Source organism: Podarcis bocagei, assembly GCF_964188305.1.
Source record: "Podarcis bocagei genome assembly, chromosome: 1".
NCBI classification, from domain to species: Eukaryota; Metazoa; Chordata; class Lepidosauria; order Squamata; family Lacertidae; genus Podarcis; species Podarcis bocagei.
In genome coordinates this window covers 69,082,143-69,107,779 of record NC_138125.1, presented here as the reverse complement: position 1 = coordinate 69,107,779, position 25,637 = coordinate 69,082,143, and the positions used below count along the sequence as shown (strand labels likewise).

General features: G+C 40.1%; 1 protein-coding gene across 11 annotated transcripts in view; it reads right to left on the bottom strand.

The window, feature by feature from the left end:
* PPFIBP2 (PPFIA binding protein 2) overlaps window positions 1-25,637 on the bottom strand; it is a 104,658-nt gene that overhangs the window by 13,850 nt on the left and 65,171 nt on the right. For 8 of the 11 annotated variants that reach the window (XM_081198203.1, XM_081198200.1, XM_081198210.1 and 5 more), the window contains 16 exons: window positions 23,573-23,704; window positions 19,847-19,939; window positions 19,350-19,458; window positions 17,983-18,015; window positions 15,089-15,150; window positions 12,891-12,966; window positions 8,711-8,817; window positions 8,558-8,625; window positions 8,296-8,364; window positions 7,449-7,509; window positions 6,285-6,326; window positions 5,249-5,399; window positions 2,926-2,958; window positions 2,019-2,157; window positions 1,729-1,857; window positions 491-641 (listed from right to left, as the gene is read on the bottom strand). In XM_081198203.1, the coding sequence (XP_081054329.1) occupies window positions 491-641; window positions 1,729-1,857; window positions 2,019-2,157; window positions 2,926-2,958; window positions 5,249-5,399; window positions 6,285-6,326; window positions 7,449-7,509; window positions 8,296-8,364; window positions 8,558-8,625; window positions 8,711-8,817; window positions 12,891-12,966; window positions 15,089-15,150; window positions 17,983-18,015; window positions 19,350-19,458; window positions 19,847-19,939; window positions 23,573-23,704 (1,455 nt within the window). The remainder of the gene's footprint in view (window positions 1-490; window positions 642-1,728; window positions 1,858-2,018; window positions 2,158-2,925; window positions 2,959-5,248; window positions 5,400-6,284; window positions 6,327-7,448; window positions 7,510-8,295; window positions 8,365-8,557; window positions 8,626-8,710; window positions 8,818-12,890; window positions 12,967-15,088; window positions 15,151-17,982; window positions 18,016-19,349; window positions 19,459-19,846; window positions 19,940-23,572; window positions 23,705-25,637) is intronic. The other 3 variants (XM_081198206.1, XM_081198205.1, XM_081198204.1) reach the window with 3 other exon arrangements.

Genomic DNA, 25,637 nt, shown 5'->3' with positions numbered 1-25,637 from the left:
TATTTCTGAGACTTTCTAGAGCAGTGGTTCTCAACATGTGGGTCCCCAGATGTTGTTGGACTACAATTCCCATCATCCATGAGCTCTGGCTGCTAGCTAGCAGTGATGGGAGTTGTAGTTCAACAACATCTGGGGACCCACAGGTTGAGAAAGACTGTTCTAGAGGTTATTTTGTGAAAAATTATACCCCAAGGGAGTCAAAATTGTTGATTGATGGTTCACCAAAGGGGACATATTGAAAGAGCAATTATTCAATGAAACATGATAGATATTAGAATCTGCAGTATGTGCACCTCTGGATCACAACCACTGGTTTCAATGTGAGGATGTCAGCTTAAATTCTCTGACACTTAAGGGTGGGATCCAAACCCCCCATCTTCCATACTCTGTATGTGAATGAGGATGGATCAGTGGTGGATTTTTGAAGGGAAAAAACTTGGCTGCTCTGACTTCCCTCAGAATGGTACCATTGTCATTCTAGATTTCTTACCTTTTCCATATCCTGCGGTGTTGCTGTTAAGAGGGTGTGGCCAGATGTCACCCATTGTCGTGCAAAAATGACATACTGCCCAAGACCAAAGTCTTCAAGCCAGTTACAGACTCGTTCAGTGCCCCATTGGGCAAATGGGGCGTTATGATCACTAGGAAGCACAGATAAAGAATGGAGGTTCATGTTAGTGTAACAGTATGACTGCTTCTTGCAACACTTGGCAAACCACTTTGCACTCAAATTGTCAGGCTCACTTTCACAATAATTAAGTGACCATACAACCTTTAGAAGACTTCTGAAGGCAGCCCTTTATAGGGAAGCTTTTAACGTTGATGCTTTATTATGTTTTTATATATGTTGGAAGCCTCCCAGAGTGGCTGTGGCAACCCAGTCAGATGGGCAGGCTACAAATTAATAATCATCCACGGTTACTGATGGAGGAGGGAGATTGAGAGAGAGGCTCACACCCTCTTGAAGCAGACCTTTGTTTACTGTTATGCTGAATCATTAAATGTCACTAGGTATCATTTGCCTTTGATCAGTAATAACACTGGAATATAAATCACTTAATAGATGGTGCACTTGGCTCCATTCTGATTAGAAAATCCCCCTCTTTTCTTGTCACTGTGTCAAAGCTAAATGAGGAAATATGGTTGACATGAAAGTTGGCAAGTGTATTGATACTTAAGGCACAACAGCAGTTAGGCAACATTGTGCCACACAATGTAGTCTTTTTGCAAATGCTGAAGAAAGCATTCATCAGTGACTTGGAAGCAACAAAAGCAAATAAACAAAAGCTCCATTCGCAGCGATTCCCACTGAATGCCACAGGGACAAGGTAATAAGATACAGTGTGGAACAGAAAAGCAGAAAAACCTGGCCCCGCCCCAGACACTGCTATCAAGCACTCCTGCAATAGATGGGATTTGTCCGACAATGGACCATTTACTAGTAAGAAGTCAAAGGTTTCGAAGCAAATAGCTCAGACTTTCTCCTGGAATTGGAGGTACACTTTTCCCACTGCTCTATGAATGGGGGGGGGGGGGGTATTTGCTCGATGGTGCAGTTTTGCTGAAAACAGTCAACAGAACTCTACAAAATTTATAAAATTCTTTGTCGGACTTCACAGAACTTATACACTACTTGATTTTAATAAAACCTCAAAACAGTTTACAAAGAGAGTTTCATTATGCAATAATCCACAAGGGCAAAACAGAAAGCATGAACTCAGCCGTTACCTCTTCTGTCCCTTGGTGTCCTTTGACCGAGACAATCTAGGTCCAGCTGTTGCACGGAGGCCACCTCTTCGAAATTCAACCAAGCCCAGATCATCTCCAGGGAAATTTCCAGACTGGGTCCTGCGTATTCTTTTTGGAAAGATTCAAAATAGGAAGTTGCTAGACATCAAAATGCAAGGTGCAGCTTTAACATAAAAACACAAGAACTTTCAAGATAGCAGGAATGCTTCTAGTTAGTTCTCTGTAGTGGCATTAAAAAAAAAAAGATACAGAAGATTGAAAAAACTCACTTTCCCCATATTTTCTTTATTCCTCTTGGACTTCTTTTATTTTCCGGAGATAATGGAGACTGTGCACCAGATTCTGTTCCCGATGACAAAGGTGAAAGGTCATCTGAATTCATTGTACCATCCATATTGTCAGAGTCCCCTGTGATTGATAAATGCCATTGAGATTTATGAAGCCATGGTATAAAATGCAAAAGGAAAAACTTCACAAAAATTCATAATCCCCAAAACATCTTAAATCATATAGTGCTAAGTACTTCCGATTTTACTCGGCAACATTCCTGAAATAATGGTCCGTGATTTTTCTCAGACTTAGAAATTGCATTTTTTATTACTAGTTAGAGGACTTCCCCCCGGAATGTATCAAAACATATAAAGACTGGAAGATCTAGCTAAAGATTTCTGCAATCACATTATAAAATTGTCAGGTTTACCAGAAAACTACCGATTAATAACATTCATCTTATTTGTAATATGAATATAGGATTGAAAATTACATCCTTCTGAAAAAAGTATGGCAGTTGAATTTCTAAGATTATTGTGGGTGCCTATGTTAAAACATTATTGCCAAAATAAATTTAGGAAGGTTTTTGTATTTTAAAAAATGGTTAAATAAGGAGCCACATTAACCCCCCCTTTCCAATATATGAATTTTGCTTCCAAAGTAATAGATGTCTAGCTCCAATTAGAATCAACCACTATATTGAATCTCTGTTCTAGTTCAGAGATTGAAGTCTAGCACTGTCTGTCTACATTTCATTTACTAGGAGCTAAATTGGGCTCTTCCCTTTCAGTGTAAAAAAATCAAGATTTCAGACAGTCCACTATGTACAATTCAAGAAGTAACGGGGGACTCCCCCCGCAATTCATTCCTAGCTTAAAAGCTGTGCATGGACTAGGTGTACGATACCTAAGATTGGTGCACTGACACTCCTGATGCGATCTTCAATCATTCCAAGAACCAGAAAGCCACATGAAGAAGCAAAGACGATGGGAAATTCAAGCAAAGGAAAGTTACAGAAAAGCAAAGAAAGCCAAAAGCCAAAAGCAGGAAATAAAAAATTGACAAGAAGCAAAAGTAACAAAGCAGATGAAGTTGAACATTTGGGGCCTGCTGTCTATAGTTCAAAATATTCTAAAGTGAGACCTGTAATTTTTTTTAAAAAAAGGATCCACAATGTATTATGCAGTTAAAAAAAATTGCTTTCCATATGGAACACTCCTAAGTGAAAAAGAAAATAGGAATAAAATGCAGGCTGTTCCCACTTAAACACAAAATAAATCCCAGTAATATGTAGTTGATGTTTGATGTTTCTTTTTACAAAAAACAAATCAAAACTCCGCTTTAGACTCAATTACCAGCTTGATTTATAGAGAGCTACCAGAGAACTTTGCTTTCCCCAGGGAAGTCTAGGGTTTGAAACTATTACTTAATATTTTAAATTGTCTAGGATATTTAAAAGGAGCATCTTAACACACTGTAATTAAAGCAGTAGACATATGCATGTAGTCTACTTCTTTCCGGGGCTCCAATATCAAAAGGTAATGGTTGCAGACAGATGTGCAAGGTCCATTATCTGATGTTCCACTGTATTTAATGGAGCTTAGTCCCAAGCAGACATGCTTAGGGACAGGTTTTCCCTTTACACAGCCTTGCCAAGCATGGTAGCTGCTAGCCTAGATGAAGCCATGCCCACAGAGCATTCGGCATGTGGAATTTCAGCCTCCCCTGCAAATTGTCTAACAGTAGTCTTTGCAGGGGTAAACAAAATTCCATATTCTGTACATCCCAGTTGTTGTAATGGCTCACATTAAACATGACCAAGCAGAGTCCTGGGGTCTAAGCTACTTGGAAATCCAACTTTCCACCTTCTAGTAGGTGGAAACAGGTTTCCTCCTTTAATTTAGCAAAGCATCATACTATGTGCTTAGAAGGATGCTGGTTAAATTTGGACAGCTGTGTAAAAAAGAGCATCTAAACATTAACTACTATAAAACCAAGGTCACTTTATTTGGCAAGAGGACTACCAAGTCCAGGTGGACTCTAGACGGTAACACCCTAAAGCAAGTACCCAGATTTAAATATCTAGGGTTACTTATCGATGGCAAGTCATCATGGAAACCCCATCTGGAAGCCATTAAGCTAATATCTGGCCATTCTACTGGGCAGCTATACGGGTTCTTTCATTCAAAGGGTGGGCAGTTAATCAAGCCAGCTTTTAAGATCCTTGTCTCTAAAATCATCGTCCAACTGCTCTGTGGAGCTGAAATATGGGGAATTGGTATTAAATCTGAAATAGAGGTCCTACAGGCAGATTTGGAGCTTTCCTGCGGGACATCGGCAGCCCACGTCAGAGCTGAGTTGGGCATCCCCTCGCTAGCAGCCAGAATTGATCTAGCCTATCTGAGATAGTGGAGCAGGCTAAATGCCTTCGAGGAACACACTCTCACTAAGCTCTGCTGGTCAGAGCAACTAAGGACTGGGGACTGGGCACAGAAGTGCCAAGATAAGCTTAGGGCTTATAGTCTTCAAATGGAGAACTACTTAGCCTTTGGCCCACGTGACCTTAGAAATTGGATTTTTGATCAGGATGCCAACCAAGACAGAATATCCATCATTGCTACCTATTACTCTACTTGGTACCCCCAAATTTAAGACCAATCACCTTGAGACACTGACCTACCCACAACTATGGAGGGCCTTTGTAGAAATAAAATTCCAACAGATGCCCTCAGCATATTTAGAGGGGATTGATTGGGGAATTCCCTATAAGGATTGCAAATGTATATACGGATGCATTCAGGCAGAAGACATTACACACTCCCTGCTGATTTGCCCCCTGTATACAACGCCCAGAGGAAATTTATATCGCCAATTCTTAATTGGCTTCCAGGTCAATCTGCACAGGAAGTGACAGTTGAATTCCTAGCAGATAAACACCTATATATTACACACCAGGAAGCCAAATTTGCGCTGGCAGCCAAGAAGCTCCATTCCAGCTATGTGAATCTTAAATTTTAATGTTGTGAATTTCTTTTTATGTTGTAAACTGCTTCAGGTTATGTTGTATGATTTTAGATGAAAGTTTTCCTTAAATTCTCTGTCCTCCATTGTAAAGGCCTTTTGCGATATACAATAAAATTGACTGACTGACTGCTATTAAGTAGCTAAAACCCAAGCTGCATATCACACGGAGGCATGCTTTTATTGTTCTCCTCCCTGAAGTACGTACTCAGGCTCTGTATGCTGTTGTCTCCGTTGCCATTCACACGGCACGTACTTGGAGAAGGAGTACTGTACGCCCCACTATCGCCGTTGTGTGCAGGTCGAGGAAGCTTCCCTGGCAAGGTTTGGTATTTGCTGCTTTTCACGAATGGCTTATTCTGTGTTTTTGTAAAAAGATTTTTTTTAAAAAAAACAACAACAATAAGGTGCACAATATTCATTTCAATCAGAAGCAGATGAACTTTTTAGCTTTTCAGAAGAATCAGTGCTGGGACAAGACATAGTTTTCCATGGTGGCACCAGGTTTCGGTGGAATGTTCCCCAGTTTATGCACACAGATTCCCAGGGAAATGAGGAGCTTTTCACATCAGATCGCTCTTGTTGTGGTCATTTGAGATAACAATTGGGGACATCAGAAGTAGGAAAGGAGGCAAGGTGTGGCCCTGTTCTGAATGATGCTATTGAGTAGGAAACATCTGACAATTGCAAAATCCAGAAAGATGAAGACATTAGCAAGTACATCAATTTGTTTAACTGTTTTGTGGGTCACCAACAGAATGCATGCTCTCCTTTCTATACTGTTTTATTTTTGTGTGCTGCTATTTTCTGAATCACTTTTGATATTCTTGCATGAAATAAATACCGCCACTTATTGGTCCTGGAGCTAAGCACATCCCTAAGCTCACAATTGCCTCCATCATCTCCAGCACACAGAACTTTCTCCCTCATACTCTTTGCAGCACATGAAGAGCACTTGTTTTCTTTGAAGCCATGGGGAATTCATGGCTCTGCCTTTGTGGGAAAGCAAGGAATGGCATCATCATATTTAGCTCAATCGCACTGGCATGCGTCTTCATCCAGCTGCCCCCAAGGAAAACTTGCTTATAACTGAAGATCAAAAAGTTGAAGCTTAACTAGTTTGCTCAAACTTAGCAGCATATAAACTCTCACAGAGAGGCATTCAAGGGGAAAACAAAGAAGAGAAGAACAACAACATAAAATGATGATTATGTTAAGTAAATGTTAAAATGGAGTTAATATACCTCTTGTGCTACATCACGTTCTACTGGTTTCGCATCTACATGCTATGAAGTTGCAGGAAATGTGAGGGAGAGAAAGTAACAAACAAAATGTTAGTGTCAAATGGAGCGTGCCATTTTTAGTCTAATTTCTAGTGAACCTCAGCGAGGACAATAGCAGATTTATTTTCTCCTCAGTATAGAGCGCCATGTTGACCTGACATTACTGCGTGTCTCATGCCTTCTAAATTTATAAATACATCTCAAATACAGCTTCTACAGAGGCTAATAGAATTTGTTTCATTGTTTTCTACAGGCAGTGTGTACAGGGTTGCCTCCAACGTTAGCCCTCTTCAGAGTAAACCTCATGTAGGACTCAGAAGGATATGTCCCACTGTGTCTAAGGAAGTGCTTTCAAATTTCGGCATATAAAACACTTGTTTGTTTTATATACAAAAACTGTTTAAATACTTGCAATAATTAACACGAAGTGCACAGAAGTGAGTTGTTTACAGGTTCGAAGGATGTGCGGTTTCTAGGCAGAAGCTGAAATTCTTTGCTCAAGTGCATAATGGTTTGTATTCTTGAGCCAAGTGGTAGACTTGGCACTCTTAGATAGAAATTTGTGATGTATCTCCGTAAATTCTAGTGTTCGCACATCCAAATTATATACCCAATAAATACCCAGAATATGATGAAGAAGGAGAAAATAGACCTCTGAATTCTGGAATAACTAGAAAAGCTAGACCTTCATTCATTTGCCATATACAACATTACAAAACAGACTACAAACATAAAATGAAAAACTCACATTAAACATGCTGAAGAAACACCAGAAGTAGTTCTGGGTTAGCCACATTCCTTCTGAATACTATTAGATTGATGCATCAATTTGAAGGTGACAGTTTTTAACAACAACAAGTAAAGGCCACCTTCAAACTGAGTGCAATTTGAGTGTTATGCAGAATTCAATTTGGGCAGACTCTGACTTGTATTGCACAGATATATTGGTCAGAATACACCAGCAGTAATTGCTGTGGTAGAATACTGATTGGGTTTGGTGCTGAACAGACCAACCACGTTCCTTTGATCTCAAAATTCAGAAAAGAACAGAGTGGAATGACTCAGCTGTTAAGCATTTTCTACATGCAATCCACAATTAGGCAAAGCGAAGATTTCTGAGCCAACCTTTTCCAAGGATTCACTTTGCAAGTCTTCAAGACTACTTGATATTTTTTTCTGAGGTGCCCTTAAAGTGAGAAAGGCAACAATTAATGCACACACACACACACACACACACACACACACACACACACAGCAGGAGTAACTGGGCAATCTGATTTCACTATCAAATAACCTGCAAGCTTAAGGTCTAGTTTATACATGAGGGTCACAGGTAAGTTCTTACTTGTGCAAGCATTCCACACTCTCCCCATTAAGTTTTAAAACATAATGTGCATGTGTGATTTGCTAACTCAGTTTGTTATACATCAAGGTAGTCAGCAGCCAGGGTGAGATCAGCAAAGTGGAGCTACTGCTACATGCTAATGGGCCAGCAGATGTAATTAAGGGCTTTTAAATGTGATGGGATGCATGTGGAATGCTCCCCATCTACGCATTAAGCTGCTACCTGCGGCCTGCATCACATCTAAATTGGGCCTGAGGACCAGATGTATGATGCTTTTTGACATCTGGCTACTTCCATAGGCATGAGTGGATCTTCTTGTCACCCAAATGCCCAGAACACGCAGCTCTTGTTTATCATTCAGAAATAAAACAGAAATGTCAAACCAGTAACAACTGTGTGTCAGGTCAACTATTCAATATGGGATTTGGCTTTATATTTTGTATCCCTGGAGGGAAAGTCTCATTCAGTTAAAATGGCCAGGCCTGAATGTAGGGAATCTCCGATCGCACTGGATTTCTCAGGGCCCTTTGAACTGGAGCTGTGGTTGCTCATTTGGGGAAAAGGATCCCCATTCAAAATGTCTAGGATAACTTGATTGGTAAATGTTGACAGCGTTATTCTTCTTACCTATGTTGGACTTCCAGGCTTTGTCCATTTGCAGAAAACAGGTTATTTGAAGGAACTGGGGAGCTTCCACTGTTAATCGTAATGGTAAACAGAAGCACACATTTTAAAGAGCAGGGTTTTTTGATGCATTCTAAATTTAACTGTTTTGCCCCAATTGACCACATGTTCTTGACACAAAAGCAAGTATTTCAAAGAATGTTTTACAATATGAAAAAAGAGTGTTCTGAGAAACACAGATTTAACAAAGAAAAATTGTTCTTGCCTCATTTCCAGCATTTTTTTTTGTGGAGGAGGAGGCAACATAGGTAGGGTCAATTCCCCTGGAGGTACCTGTGTAAAAAGAATTTTATTTTGAGTACTTTTTAGTATGGGTATGGGAAGAAAAAAAATAGAATGGAAAAAATAACCAACCAACCTCTGGCTTATATAGTTCTATTTGGGGCTTATTCATGGGATTCCATTTTCTTAAAGTTACTTCAATATCATCTTCACTGCTTCCACACAAAACTCTTTCTGAAGTTCCTAAAAGGATTGGAATTTAAAATTGTGCATGGTTAGAGGATTCCATATATACGTACACAGACCAAAAATCACTGAGAGCCAAAAATTATCAATTATTCAATCGAGCAGCCATAGTATTACAACAGAAGGATTCCAACAGACAGAACCAATAAAGTACAGTTATTATTTAGCAAGTAAATTTCCAACACGTCTTGCTAATTAATCAGTTCAATATTTAGATGCATAGAATATTTTCTTTTAGATGTGTGTCTCTAAACATGATAAAATTTTGAAATTTAGAGCAGAGCATGGTTAAAGGATGTTTTTAGAAAACAAAAACAAAAATTCATAATGACTCTTAACATATTTAGGTCTAATTCATACATCCTCATTCACAGCCCCTTGTAACAGGTGGTGGTATGGAACTATGTGTCAAGCACAGTGAAAGTTCAATCTTTTCAGGTTTTGAGATATTCCAGTCAGTGAAACAATGGTCATATTTGCATGTAATTCAGCCACAGCTTCATATGAACATACTGACTCCCGGGGAGGAGACCACAGCTGATTTGCTCCTGGTCTTCCTAGCTCTGTGCGGCTTAGCATGTTGTCCAAACATAGGATCATAATCTTACCATGATGTGCAAACCAAGCTGGTAATTCACAGCCCACAACACGAAGCAGACACATATATCCAACTAAGTATAATTTTGCAAATCTCACAGAATCCCCAAATGTCATTTCAGATACAAAATTGTAGCTTTCAGCTGCTTTAGAAATGGTGTCACTTCAAAACATGGCTTTTAGAATTTACAAGGTGGGTCATACAATGATAATAAGCAAGAGAATTGCTTCAGGTGGTGCTTGCAGAGAGCAGTGAACTGGTCCTACAAGCCCCTGTTCACTCGCCATACTGTCCTCAAGTCACCCCAGCTGCTGCCAGGACCCATCCACTCACTCACTCACTCACTCACTCACTCACTCACTCACTCACTCAGCAAGGCTCTCTGCTGCCCCGTCCTCATCTCAGAGGAAGGGCCAAGGCAGGCCCTTTCTAAGGATAAGGTATTCTGACTGAGGTGGCCAGAAAAATGCCTGTACTGCTGTTTTGCTGCGGCAGCTAAAAATGTTGTTTAAACTTAGTAACTAGTTCAATGTTGCTTTAAATTAGTACAGTAAGGAAGGAGAGCAAACCAAAAGAGATTCAGATCCCTCTGTGGAAGATACACATCTAAGGGAGGATACTTACCTGTGTTCCTTTATCTCTAGAAGGAGCATCTCAACTGTTTCACTCCAAAATGCTAGCTTTATACAACTAGAAAGAAAAGCTATTAAGTTTATATATATAACATTGGCAAGGAAGAAGGGACTGGAATGTCTGTGTCTGCACAGCACTGTGTTGCTTCATTTCAGACCCACCAATTAAGAGATAATATTTGGAATAGACTGTATAAACAGTATATAAAAAGGGGGGGGGATAATTTTAACTGCAATTAAAACTTTAGTTGAATAACAAACTGATTAAATTGATTCAGGCAACACTTAAAAATCTCTCATTACCAATGCTCAAAAGAAAAGGGTATTTATATTTAGTACTACTTAATTAGTTAAAATGAGCAGGAAGTGTAATAAAATCAAGCAGGTGTCTAGCTCCTATTGACTTTATTTGTATTCAGCATTCTGGTACATGTTATTTATTTCAATGTTAGGTTTAGTTTATAATTCTTAGCTTTTAATTCCTACACCATTTAATTAAAGTTTTTTTTTAATTTTGTTTTTTAGTTAAGGGCTCAGGTCAGCTTTCCAATTCTAGCTGATGTGGAAGGAAAGGGATACGATCAACTTATTTTTCACAATCTAAAACAGTTATGCATACATTAGCCAAATGTTCTGTAGTTAATTAAAGCAAACTGGGTCGCTGTGGCAAGCATGCTCTTTAAAGTTACATTATGTCACTGGAAAATATAACTGTGTGGAATAAAATGTTGCCTAATCCCATCTATTTCACATATTAGAGAATGCAAGATAGGTTACAAAACAGGAAAATTACTTCCAGCTTCTCATATGTCTTTTGTATAGAAAAAGACCAGCAATTTCAGATGGGCTTCTTGCTAGACCTCATGTTTAAGAAAAGCAAAATAAGGTTTAGGCCAAGCACTGCCCCCCGCCCCAATAACCTTTTAAAGTCAATGATTTAAAAATAGCATCTCAGGCTTATCATCTCAACAACCACCACATGTTTAGTAAAATCTGTAATGATAACACTGAAACTTATTCAGTCATAACAACTGAGGATGGATGAGAAATAATCATAGATGAAAGAGTGAAGATTGGTCTCAGAAAGCCATTCCTCTCTCCATTTCCATTCCCACACATTTCCTTTAAACTGCAAAGACGCAGTCCCTCTGAGTTTAAAGGAACCTTGTAGGGTAGGGGATGTAAAAGCATGTTCAGTGGATGCTGGGCCCCATTGTGCTTTATATATATATTATTCACTTATCTTCTTGGCTGGGTTATTCTAAATGCAGACAGGAAGTATAACATTTCATGTGGCTGTCTAGTCAGGCAAGGGGAGATGCTTTCATAGGCAACTTTTCGAAATAAGTCTCTTAACAAGAAAAATGAATTATTCCTTCTTAGACATGAAAAAATACTTGCATGACTTATTAAGGATAAACAGCTCACAATGCAGACAATAAATTAACTTTCACTATCTGCTTTGCCAAATAATATGAAGATCTGAGAACGCGTGTGACACCACTAGCCTAGGAAGACAGGCAGCTGCACTGTAACAAGTCTGACCACCCCCTCCATCTTGCTCAGTATTGCTGACTGTCGTCAAGATGGACAGGCTGTTGCTATGTGTTTCCCAGAAAGAAACACAATGCATTCAGGACCATACATGGAAGCTACTCAAACTGACTTCCGAAAAATACAGATCCGTTACCAGTAGCCTGCTGTTTGCCACATTTACAAGCAGGCAAATGTGTCTGCCACATTTACAAACAGGTAAGCTCTCCCAGGTGATGACAGCAATGCATTGGTCCTATATGTAACTAAAACAGAAGCTTCACTGTTCAGCTGCATGTATTGGAACTGATTTTGACAGTGCAGAGTGTCTCTGAACACTGACTAGTCCAAGAACTCTGTTCTTAATGTCAATGAACTTTGTGTTATAAAAGCAATAAGGAATACCATTCTTTGACCCCCCCCAAAGGCAGAGGGCTTCCACAAACACATGCCGATAGCCCTAATTGTATGTATCAAAAGGCAGAGCCAAGCAGTATTAGTCACGGACAAAGGGGAGGGACATAGCCCCACACAAGTTCATCATCCCTTGGATAAAACATTCCATGCAGCCCCACTTCTCAAGTTTACGTGTGCTGTTGTGGCAGGTCAATCCCATTCAAGATTCTATGGAATGAAACACTGGGATATTTGCTTATACTAAAGAAGTGACTGGAATGAAGTCGAACATTGGTGGTTAAATACCCAAGATCTATTTGCTCCGTATGCTAACAAATACTTAATGTGGAATCTTTCCATGAAGTAACTACTCCAAAAGGCCTAATTATAAAGTTATTCTATGCTTAAGAATTGCCACATATTAAAAGCTACAGTAAATCAAGCAAAGCATCACCATTAACTGACTGGCTTAGCACCTTGGAAGAGAAATGGAGAGAGGAAAGAAGCTTGTTGGGGAACATAAGAATGGCGACGAAGAAACTGTGTATATTATGGTTCTCCACCACAGGAATGTATCTTGGACACTTGCAGCTACTGGTTAGTGAGCTTAATCGTGAGTCCCAGTTTGGACAACATGCTAAGTCAAACCTTGACTTAACGGCATGTCAGCAAAAAGGACCAGAAAGGAGCAAAGCAGCTGGAAATTCTTCTACTGGAGCCCACGTATTCAGAGTTTCACTAAGGCATAGTTTGGATTACTGTGTCACGCAAACCAGCCCTCTGCCTTTCAAGGGCTGCTATCTCAGTTTCCCCTCACAACCCTTTTCTGAATATAAAAATTAAAACTCTTTGTTAGAATTGCCTCAAAGTTTTGGAAGCTCTTCCACGTGATGTATATCCACCAATCATACCTTGTACTGCTATCATGATCTCTTTCACTCTTCGGTACTGACTTAGCAATACAGTTAACTCTTCTATTCGGCGGTCCTGAAAAGGAAGCGAAGAGAAGGAAAACAGACAGATTTGAATGGTGTGAGGATTTCCAATATACAGGAATCTACATCTATTGGGAATAAGGTGAGGCCCATGAGACCTTTCCTAGTCTCTGCAGCCCTGAGACTTGTTGCTGTATGATTATTCGCTCACAAGAAAAGAGAAAGAAAGCTGAACCTGGAATCTGTCCATGGGGCACCTGTTACCTGTCCCTCTTATCACATACTTCTACTGTAGTTACACAGAAGTGTGGACCTTGAGGTCCCCGAATGCTCTTTGTGCTGGCAGGTAAGAAGAAAAGAGGTGAAGGAGGTCATCAAATCCTCCTCCATGTCTGTACCTGGCAGCCTTACAGACCTTGAAGCCAGTGGGTTTCCTCAGGATTGGGAACAATCCTCAGGACTGTTGTCACAGAGTGAGAGTCTATTGACGCACACAGGGGCTAGTGTGAGACAGAGCGGGAATGAGTGGAATGCTATGAGTGAAAAATGGGGTGGGAACTGTTGCAAAGACCATTCACTGGTTGCTTAATCTGTTTCTCTTATGGGTTTCTTTGGGGGGAAATATTATTTGTTGTTATTGTAGTCTTGCTTTCACATTATGACGAAGCAGTTAATTTGTTGTTTATTGGACGCCTTTATATGATTTTGTGATTGTTTATATATTGCGGTTTTTCTCCGTTTCCTTTTATTTCTTTGTGCCTGTTCTTGGAATGAAAATTTCAATGCACAGTGGGCTATAAATAGTGCAAATAAATAAATGCTTTTATCATATTTAGCTTGTTGCATGTTGCAGGCATACCCTTGCCTCATTTTGTCGAAATCATGCTGATGTCAGTCATATTGGGGGTGGGGGCACATGGACCCACACACCTCCACTCTGCGCTTTAGGAAATATTATCAGCAGAGACAGCCTGCCTGTATATTGGCACCCTGTTAATGGAGTCCAGCAATCATTTTTCTCCCCAGTCATGAGACACCACCTGCTTGAGGTAGTTTCCAGTGATGGAAAGTTGAGAGGGGTCAAGGCTATCTTATGATTAAATTCTCCCCATGGCACTTCCTTCATGAAAATAGGTGTGACAAGAAAGTGTGAGTCATAGGAAAGTTCAGGGCACCAAGGCCTACAGTTTAAACTAGTTACAGCTTTCTGAAATGGTCAGACACGATATGAAGGGCAATTTACCTACTGCTGGGTATTGAATAAAACACCTCTTACAATCCAGTGCCTTCCCCAGTAAAAGCGCCAGGAATAATCAGATATATTCCATGGAAGGGGACAAAAAGAATACTTGTAACATTGCTATTTCCATTGTTTATTTTTTAATGTATCAATATAATTTTAGATTTTAAAATCAAAACTACTATCATCTTTGGGGAAAAGGAATGGCATGCAAGCAACAATGGGGAGCTCTGGTGCTGCTGGTTGAGTGAGGCATCCCTATTTGCAGTTCTGGCCCCTGGTGTATGATCTGTTCTCATGACCATCAATCAAAGGGTTCGTGCTGTGATGTTGTTATTATTATCTGTATTTGAAATAGATTATTTTATGTACAGGGAACAACCAACAATTTATGCGCATCAAATTGACACGTGACTGCGTACATGCACATGGAGCCGAACCTGAAAGGGATTTTAAAAATGGTAAAAGCGTCCCTAAAAGAGCCCAGAAAAGGCAAAAAGGCACACAAACAGTGCCTAGCAATCCCACAAGCATTTGCAAGTGCAATCCCAGGAGACCCTGCGCCAATCGTTGAGGCCTGTGGAGAGTTTGATCAAGGAGATTTGGAGGGAGCAATTGTGGTGGAGTTTGGTAAGTGCTGTTGGTTTTTTAAAGGGGTTTCCAAGGGTTTAGAGGGTGTTTGCAGGCATTTCCAATGGTGTTTCAAATGTGTGCAATTTCACTTAATTCACGGTGCCTTGGAACATAACTCTCATGTAAATGGGGAGTTGCCCATATATATGTATTTATAAACGATGATCTTCTCAGTTTTTAGTTTTTTTTCTGCCCCTCCCCATTTTTATCTGTAAGCTGCTTTGAGCCCTAGCCTGGGAAAAGGAGGCATATACAACAAACAACAAACAACAACAACACTTAACGGTTGCACTTTTCTTACCTTTTCTTGATTTGCAGCCAATAATGATTCCATTCCTACTTTCAAACATTGGACCTCTTGATCTAAAAGAAATGTTTCAGAAGGAAATAAAGGAGGTGAAAATACACATACATTGGTACCTGCCATTATAGTATACAAAATGGTAATGCTATATCAGATGTGCAATCGTAACAATACTTTCGGCAATCTTCTCAAAGCAAAACAAAAAACTGTGCCAGTGCCTTACATCTCTGTGCCTCTGTTTAAATTATGCGATGTGGTAGCTCTTGTCACCACAGGGCAAGCACAAGCACTTTCTGCTGGTTCTACGTGACACGTTTTTATCAGGTGAGATCTTTCTACATCACTGCAGAAGTCTCTTGGAATGAGATAAAAACAACCTCCCTGAATAAATGCATTTAGAATGTTATGTGCCACCCTTCAGTTCCACTCACTTCCAGGGTGCCTACAAAACAAACAAACAAAAACCAGTAACATTCACAGATCGACAATGGGCTGGATGGAGAGATGCGAGAGCTGAAATTTGTGCAAGCTGCCAGTTTCTTTTGCCAGTTCCACCCTCCCACTGCATCACAAACTAGGTCTTTCCTGAGGTCCCCTACTTGATGCTCAGGTATGGCATGTTCAAGGGAAACAGACATGACACACTACATAATGTTTTAATTTCCTGACGGCTAAAAATATGGATTCTTCTTGGCCTCCAACTAAACCATGGCTTATCATGAACAAGGAGTGCTCGAGTGAATGCTGCTGAAATCGCTCCTGACACACTCCTTCCATATCATGAGCAGGAGCAACAAACATTTGGTTACTGTCGTGTTCCAACCTGTGCTCATAATTTGTTTCTCTTCCAACAAACCATGATTTTAAGTGCTAGGGAAGCGGCACAGTGGAAATGACTCACTGTTCGTTGAGGCACGCAACGGGTTATGGCTTAATGTGCTATCCGAATACAGCCACTAAACGGAATTGCCATTTTTAAATTTTTTGTGATTGAAACATTCAATGCTTTAATGCCCAGCATCTTCAAGCACTTGCTGATATTCAGGCACACAAAAAAACTATGGAGTGCAAAAACTGTTGTTTTATAAACACTTCTAGCAAAATAAGAAGCACTACAACTAGCTAGATGGCTGGTTTCAAAGCCAAAGTAATTACCCTCTGACAGAAAACAAAGTGTTCTGCACATATCTCATTATTTAAAATAAAACCGTGGACCTTTCAAAAATAGTAAATTGCATAAGGTATTGGATGCAGAGGCTTGAAAACTATTGATTGGTAGAATACAGATTTTGTTGCTACTTGCATTCATCTATCTTCATTGTATAGCGAAGGAAACCAGCGGTAGGGGAACTTTTTGGACCAAAGATGTGCAAAGGGTGGGCAAAAGGCAGCAAGAGACTCTCACCTTTGTACAACAGGATGCGTTCCAGTCACTCAAAAGCCAGGGGCTTACACACACACACACACACACTCTCATTCACACACTTCTCCAATTAGGCAAGCGGGAGGCATCATCACAGTTCAAGCATACATTCCAGCCACACAAAAGCACTGGAGGGCAGGATTAGTGAGAGTCTCCAGGGCCAGTTACAGGAACCTGGAAGACCACATCTGGCCTCTAGGCCTCATGTTCCACACCCCTGTACCAAGTAGTGCAAAAGAAATCCTAGTCCGTGCTAAAGCCATTTACCAAACAGCAGCAGATGCTTTTTAATTAGGGGCTCACTTTCTAACTGCCTTATACCCTGCTATCATCAACAGGCAAAATTTAAGTTTTGGTTATCAGCTTTCAAGCCTTCGTATGGGAGTCACTGTCTTTCTTTCTCCAATAAGAATATATACCTTGTGAATAGGTTGTACCTTCCAAAGAGAAAAACTTCTGGGAAGAAGTTGAAGTTTTGTACGTGTTCATTAGATCGTTTTTTGTTCACTGCAGACATGGAAGTAACTTTAGAGCTAACAGTCTTTGGCTTGGGATGAAGATACAGCTGACTGAGAATGCAGGGACTGATTTGACTACAGCAGTTGTCCTAGCAACACACATTCCTAGGTGTTCTAAACAAAACTATCCCAAATCTTAGGCATTTTTAAAATAGTGACATTTCAAAACAATAATTTGCAAAGATGGCAATGTGACACACAAGGAAAAGAAGAATAGTGTTGCAAAAATATTAGTACAGGGAGGGGGAGAATTAGTATTCAGTAGTTCTTTTTTAAAAAAAATAAAGTTTAAATTATCACAGCTGTACTGCAAATCTAGTGATGGGAGTGATCCAATTAGTGGGTTATGTGTTTTAATCATATTTTAGCAGGCAGTGGCATTTCCACATAGATGTGGCATGGACAGACACAGTTTTTGCTTTTCTTAAAGCCACACTTAACGACAAGCAAGGCACAAGCACCCAGTCAGATTTAAAGGAGGAAAAAAGACTTTTAAAAGAGCTATGTCAAGGTTTTCTCACTTTTATGAAGACTTCTTCAAAAAGAAGGTATTATTTACAATTAAGATGGAAATATTTAAAATGCTAGGTCTTGAAGGTTTGGAAGAAAACCCCCCTTTCCAAAAAGGGTGGGGGGTAAAAGCTGTGCATGAGCAATGCATCTTTTGTGGTTTAAATATACAAATGTCTATTCTGGAGTCCACCAACTTTGACAGAGCCTCTTTAATGCCCATTTTCTGTTCACTTACGCAACATTGGAGATTTTGTGTGAGATAACAAATCTGACTATATTAAAGCCATTCTGTCTGCTGTAAGCAATGAGATATTCACCCCGCATGTTACGATTCAGCAGTCAACTACAGAGCCAACATTGAATGATTATTGCTGCAGAAGTGCACTTTAGGTATAATTTGTGTGTGAAAAGTAATAAAGCGAAATCTTAGGGCTTACGTTTTTCTTTTAGCCTTCGCCTATACACTTCCTCTACGGTGGGAAATGAAGAGAGTCAAATAAGGTATGCAGAAAGAACACAGATTAGAGACTGTATGCAATTTCATCAGAGTAAGGCATTCAGAAATAAAAGATACAATTTGAGATGACCGCTGATCTCTATCAGTGTTCAAACGCTGACAAGGAGGGTGACAAAGCTTTGTTGTTAAGAAATGCAACAAACTCCATTTTTGGCTCATTAAGAGTAAGCATCTTCGAATGTATGATCACTCAACACTATCAGGTTTAATGGGGCTTATAAATACTACTGAGGATTTAGAATGGCAACCCAAGGCATCTCAAATATTTGAACCTTCCTCCTTTTGGAATCAATGGACTTCAGCAGGAAACAAGCTTGCTAACATTCCCCAGTTACTGTTAGAGAAATAGTAACACATGCAAACCCTATTATACCAAACATGCATAGACACTACAAACAATGGAAACCAATACCAAAGCTCAAGGCTATATAAACAAACAACATAATATCTAATGTGTGTCAATACATCATGGAACGGATCTCACCTAAAAAGAGTTATTTACCTTTCTCAAAGTAACAAATGGATTGATTTCGACTAGAGAGAGCCAGCCATTCATACATGAAATGGTAGGCTGAAGGATTATCATACTGGATTGTCAAAGCTCAGTCATCACTTTGGTAAGAGATAGCCTTAATAAATGCTGCACATTGCAAATAGCTGTTCATATTTGACCAGTATACCCTGCTACATATTAACCATTTATTGAAAGCAATCCCTTCAGAGCTGAAATTCATAGCACTGCATAGAATTTCCCTATGAAGTCCTGACATCGATAGAATAGCAAGGGGAAGGGGAACAGTAAAAAGAGAAAGGTAAGATTTATTCTCTGTTTTTTATTATTAAAAAAAGAAAACAGACTCCATATGTTTGACATTAGAGCCACTCTTGGACTTCTACCTGGGTGACCTAGGCTAAAAAGCTTGTCACTCCTCCAGTAAAATGGGTTATGTGGATTAAAGTACTTATAGTATACAGCGCTGTATGCTTAAATGTACTATATAACAGATAATAGTAAGATTAGGATACAGGGATAAAACTGCTGTGTCAATTTAGGAATGCTTTAAAAGAAACTTTAATAAAAAGAGCAATCACATTTTGGATAAGTGAGAAAAAAATAGGCCACAAACAGAGGATTACAAAACAATCTCTTTGGCACCTACACTTCCTGGAAAATATTTCCCCTAAATGTAATAAGCTATACCCCATTCTCCATTTGAGAATGGATAACAGTAGCAGAACTGAAGACAAAACATTTTGATAGCAACTTTGCTATTCCCCCATCATTACCTCTTTCTGCAATTTCATTATTTCCCGATGTCCTCGAGATTTGACTCTGTAATCGTTCAATCTCCGAGTCTTTTAGAGCTAACTGTTCCTGAAGCTGTGCAATTTCAGCCTGAAAGAACAGATTAACATTAGCTTTCTTTTCATCTCTATCTCATCCAAAAAATTAAATTACAAAGAACCACTATAGATTATTTTCTCTAATGCATGTTAGAAACACAAAAACTTCAGACAAAGCATTTTTATGCTGTTATTATTTTTTGCACACTGCACCCAAATCTTCTCTTGCCCTTTGCTCCTTGACACTCACAACTTTTATTGCCAGCCAACGCAGAAACATAGCAAAAGGATGGATGTAAGTATATTCCCTTTGGGGAGGTGAGAAAACTTGTCTAGGACCACATGACATTTTAAAGGAATTACAGGCCTCTTTTGAGTTTACACTGCATTACAAACTTGGGTTGTTTCTGCATAACACGTGAAATGGTTGTGTGGCTTACTTTGGTTGCTTTTAGTTTCCATTCATACTGCGTTCTTTCATTTTCCAGCTCTTCAACCTTAATTTTTAGGTGTTTTAGTTCCTGTAATAAGTTCTGCAGAGGGGGAGGGGAGAGAGAAAACACATTTCCTCGTGAGACCGGACTCGTGGGTGAAATTGTCAAGTGACTGCACCCATCTCAATAAAATAAAATTACCCCAGGCCTGACTGCTGATAGAGAGTAGTCTTGAATTGGTAGTCTGTTAAAATGAACTCTCTTTTACTAATAACCCCAGACAGCTGTCAAGGAAAGAACAATCTTGAAGAGTCTAACTAATCACAGTGATTTGAAGCCATGGTTTTAACTGGCTTTGCAAACCAATGTTTTGAAGGCTTGTTTCATCAGCATCAACTGCAGAACATGTAGCCAGCATGATGCCAAAGAACCACATAGCCAATCAGATTTGCCTATGTGATAAAGAGAGTCAGGGACACTAGCTTATGGGGGTTGAGCTGTTTTGGGCCCCCTATATCCTTTGGGAGTCTCCTCCCCAATGCTGAGGGGATGGAGGAAGCTAAGCTTCATTGGCCAGCATCTTCTCCTGCCATGGAAGGAGGCTGAGCACGAGAGAGGAGGCGCCGCCAGCCATTGAAGCTGTGCTGCACACTCAGCCTCCTCCCGACAATGTGACGTCATGAACATGATGTTACATGCATGCAACGCCAGGCCCCCTTCATCTTTGGTGCAAGTTGGTGCCTTTGAATAAAATCAAAAGCTTCATGCTTTGCTGCTGCTTTTTTTTAACTCTCTTTTTTTAACTGTCTCATTTCAATGCTCTGTCTCTGAGACACCACTGACAATTTTTATGTCATCTGAGGAACTGCTTTAAATCTGGCATACAAGTTCGAATCAGTGAGTGGTACACACAAAAAATTCTCCAGAGCAGCTGACTCTGCTAGTTAATGGATGAACCACACAAGTGATTTTTATATCCTTCCCTTTCTGAATAGGAGTTCAATGCAGTTCAGAAACTAGATTTCCGACTGCTCGAACTGTTCAGAACTATTTTCTTAACAGCACTTTTCTCAGGAACCACAATCACACCATGTTCTTTTGTGTTTATATGTGCTTGCAGATGAAATAATTTGGGTCTCTCTCTTCCAGACTGGCTATTATTATTTATTAAATCTGTATACCACCCTTCATTCAAAGATTACATGGTGGTTCACAACATAGGATGTGTTCTGCTGTCATTGTTGGGCAACCAATATCTGGAACACACTTAAAGGAAGGTAATGGCACAGTAGAGAAAGCCACCACAATCTTCTTTTTTTAAAAAAATCAAACATGAACTGATTAAAAACGTATTACTGTATCTCCAAAATGTGATTCTACAAAATTCAGAAGACAACACGGCAACATGAACAAACCAAGCTGCTAGTAAGTCTTTAAACGAGCTTATGTTAGGCATACCACTGTCATTCCTCTTCTGTTCAACTTCATCAGCTTAACCAAAGTAGCTTTCAGCCTGACATGTGAAGTGGTTTCTGATCAAACACAGCAAAGGTTTGTTCTATAAATTCCAGAAAGCCTTCACTGAAGTGCTTGTTATGCAGGATAAGCAATCAAAATTTATGGGGTTTAAACAAAGAAACACACGACAGAGCATTCACCATGCCTCTCCCCCTTCATTTGATCCTCTTAGAATGCACACAATAAGCAAAAATCATATGCCTATGATTTTAAGACACTCCAAAGCTCATTTTCCTAAATGAAAGCCTGCAGCCAAAAATATACATGGCCTTGAGGGAAGGGGGTGGTTTGTTTGTTTTTAATAGGGTGTTAATATAAAACAGGGAAGTTCTAAATGCAAGTTGTCTATTAAATATATTAAATAACTTATTCCAATTAAAAAAACACCACTAATTGCTAAACATAAGAATCCTTTATTGCCCTTGGGTGCTGTAGAAAATCAGGTTTACTATACTGAGCAGTTATGTGGAACACTTTCTGAATTCTTTCCCCTTATAGCCACCCAAAATGGCTGCATATAAATTTATGATGATGATGATTTCATGAGGCAACAGTGCTAACTTCTTGAAATGAAGAGACCTAGACTACCCCTCTCTCCCTGAGAGGTCCCTGGGTCTATCCTTACATGTCTTTTCATGATCCTCAGTTTAGCAATAATCACATGTAAATCAGTACATACTCAATTTGACTCTCCCCCCCCCCTCCTATACTGAAAGTGTATCCTTTTTTCTGGGCATTAGCAAACCTTCCATGTATGTCATATGTGAGAGACAAAGAACAACAAAGAATAACCATGTAACCCACAATCAAGATGCCTACCTGCATTTATTCAACCAGACCATTACCAAAGCATCCCATAATAGATACAAAAGACTGTTGAACACCATGATAAGTATCTTGTAAGTTAGGCCAACTTAGCTGCAGCACAATTTAAGCAGCCCTCCCAATTTCACATGGAGCAACTCCTGAGAAAATCATTCCAAACAGGAGACAAAACTGATTTACAACTGGGAGATAAAGCACATGTTTACTTGGTCTGGATTAAAGCATGCTGGGCCAAGACAAACAAAAATTTCCTGTTGGTTTCTTAAACACAGCACTCTGTCTAGTGAAAGCTACGCAAACTAATGCCAATTGGTCACAGCAAGCTCCAGTTAGTAGTTTAGTTTGGTCTCTGAAAGGGGGCAATGCACAAATTCAGGCCAAAATTTACTTCTCATACATCACACTGAGTGCAATTCTTCCAAACAGGGACCTCTGTCACCGAGTCAATGCTATCTTGAGGACCGACTGCTGCCATATTTGGCTTCCTACTGTGGGATTTTCTTTCCTGGATTTTACTATTAATGTCCAGCTGCAGTCTACACATTTGCTCTTGTAGTTCACTGATCAGGTTCACTACTGACTACACAAGAGGAAGAGAGAAAATTAAGACCGAAGGAAACATGGAATGAAGTCGAAACAAACAAACAAACAAATGACAGCACCTATGTGATAAGAAGAGTGAGTTTGAGTGGTCACAACAATATGGTAAATGAGGTACATGGTAAAGTGTGTGTGTGTGTGTGTGTGTGCGCGCGCGCGCGTGCGCGCGCACACACACACACACACACACACACTTTGTTTGCTCCCAGTCATATTTGGAAAAACTGCTTAACCAGAGTATTCACCAGACTTCTAGCACCTGTGGCACACTTTTTTTCAGAGGTAAAATTAGGGAGTCCACTCTTGCATCCAAAGATGTCTAGAGTGGAATGAACTTTCTCACTGGAGACCACTTCGTGTTTATCTGTAAGGTGCTATTATGTGCATGTCGCCTCACTGGAACAAGGTTACCCAGAGCAGTGACTCATCAGAGACACCAGCCTCCATGGAGGATGGGTAATTTTCTGCATCAGGAATAACTGGATTGTTCAACAGAGATGGCAGTTCACTTCGCCAGCCTTGGCAAAGACTGACCAGAAAGCAAAATTACCAGAGCAGTAAAGCTTGCAGAGACGAGCTTGGGATCTGTGCTGCGTGAAAAGCAACTTGGAAATAGTTGGTAGAGACTAGCAAAGGGTGCAGGAAGTGCACAGCATTACCCTCCCATGCACCATGTCATGGCTGGAAACTAGACCCTCGTGGCCAGATTTTAAATATCTACTTAGGAGATGGAGCATGTAGGTCTGTTCTCAGTGTCATGAATTCAAATGGCAACCAAGCAAGGCTCACCTCAGCTTTGTTCTGCTTCTCTTCATATTCGCTTTGTTCCTTCTCCATCCCAACCAGCTTAATCTTCAGATCTGAAACTTCTGCCATTAGGTCCAATTTCTGAGTTTCCAGCAATGTTCGACTTAGCAGCTCCTGCAAAAATAGGAGTGTGTGTCTGTGATATTTTTTATTCACTCAATTCCATGGCTGACAGAAAAAGTACTTCCTTCTCCAAATCGAACAATTTACAGGCAACACTTAACTGAATATAAATATTACATTAAGAGCCACACAGGCATTTTTAAAATGTTTTTGTTTATGGAAACATTTTACCCAAGTGTTCACTACCATTAAGGAAAGCAACCCTTCATAATTGTTTTTAGACCTGGGACAAAATAAAGACACCACAAGGCAAGGGATTTTCAAGTTTACTTGAGAATACCGAACAGGGGTCTTTTGCTGAGGCAGTGGAACAAATTCATTACACAGCAATTGTTAGTACTGAGTGTGTTTTGAAAGCTTAGCAATGAATTTTGCAGCTCTGCTTCTTAAACGTTAGCGTATTGTTTCATATACATGTTACACACAATTGTGTATATGTATTCCCTGCTTTATTTTTAAAAACCTGAAGTTGTCATGGGAGGCTGAAATATGGAGAAAGCGTCAGAAGGAGAGGTGCTTAACCCTTTTCCTCTGCTTAAGCCTCACCACCTGTCCCCGCTTTTCCACGTGCAGGAGAAGACCTACTTGTATTCATATTGTTTCCTACTTGTGGTTGTGAAAAGAGATTTTGGAGGGAAGATTTTTAAGTGGCAAAATGGATAAGGCTGAAGGGTTAAGCAGTCTCACCTTCCTGCAGATCTGCATATGGTCATATCAGACATATTTCAGAGGCAGGATATGTATGGAATCCTACATATCAGACCTTGCTTTTAATTTTGTTTTTGAAACATCATGCTGCGGGATGGATTCAAATGACATATCACAACATGATTCCTACAGATAATAGGCTGTAGCGCTTTGTGCAAGCAGAATTACTTCTCCCCCAGCACACCCCCTAAATCTGTTCTGGGGTTTTCCCCAATACTCCAGAGCAGATTTTGGAGTGATGCGGGACATGCATAAAGGAGGCAGGCAGGAAGTCCCCTTGCTCAAGTTGTTCTGCTCATGCAGTTTTCCAGTTCAGTGCTGCCCAATATAACTCTTAAGACTAATTTGTCGGCTGTGCTCCTATGTATTTCGGTAAATTTGCTCGTTCCTGGGCCAGCTCTACTGGACAGAAAGTCATCTGGCACAACCAAGTCAGGCTTGCATTGGAATGTGCATTGGGCTTGTGCTAAATGTGTGTTCCAGAAGAGTTTATTTCCCAAACACAGGAAAGTAGTTTGCAGGCATATACAGAGTAGTGTTTGGTCCAGACTTTTAAAATCTTTTTTTGTTTTGTGTTTTGGAGCAGGGTGGGGCAAACCCACCAACCTAGAATACTGGATTAAACTTGGGAGAGGAGGAGATCACAGAACTTGCAAAGGGTGGCATGGCCTCAACTTTGAAGATGAGGTGGCTGAGGGTTTTCTCCCACACAAAATAAGAACTCTTGTTGCTTTAAGTGGTGGTTAGGCTGCCCTCGACAGCTTGGGAGTGCTCCCTATAAAACTGAAACAGAACTTTGTCATCTCTAATGCTTTATGTGCCTCAGGTTCCTAGCATACCAAACCCCCTTCAGTGGGGCAGGATGTCCTCTGACTGTGGAGGCAGATCATAGCCATCACAGCAAGTTGTAATGGATAGCCTTATCTTTCATGAATTCATTCAATCCTCCCCTAAAGCCATCCAAGTTGGTGGCCATCATTGCCTCCTCTGGGAACGACTTTCATAATTTAACTATGTGCCAAGGGAAAAAAGTGCTACCCCCTGTTGCCATCTCCAACATTGGCGTTCTTGGGTTTCTGGAGCAGCTCTATTGGACAGAAAGTCTCCAGGCTTGTAGTGAGAAACAATTTACCCGGCACTCTTGAACAAAATTCTCCAAGTCATTAGTATTCCAGAAGCACGCAGTTCCTGAACACAGAAAAGTAGCTTGTGGATA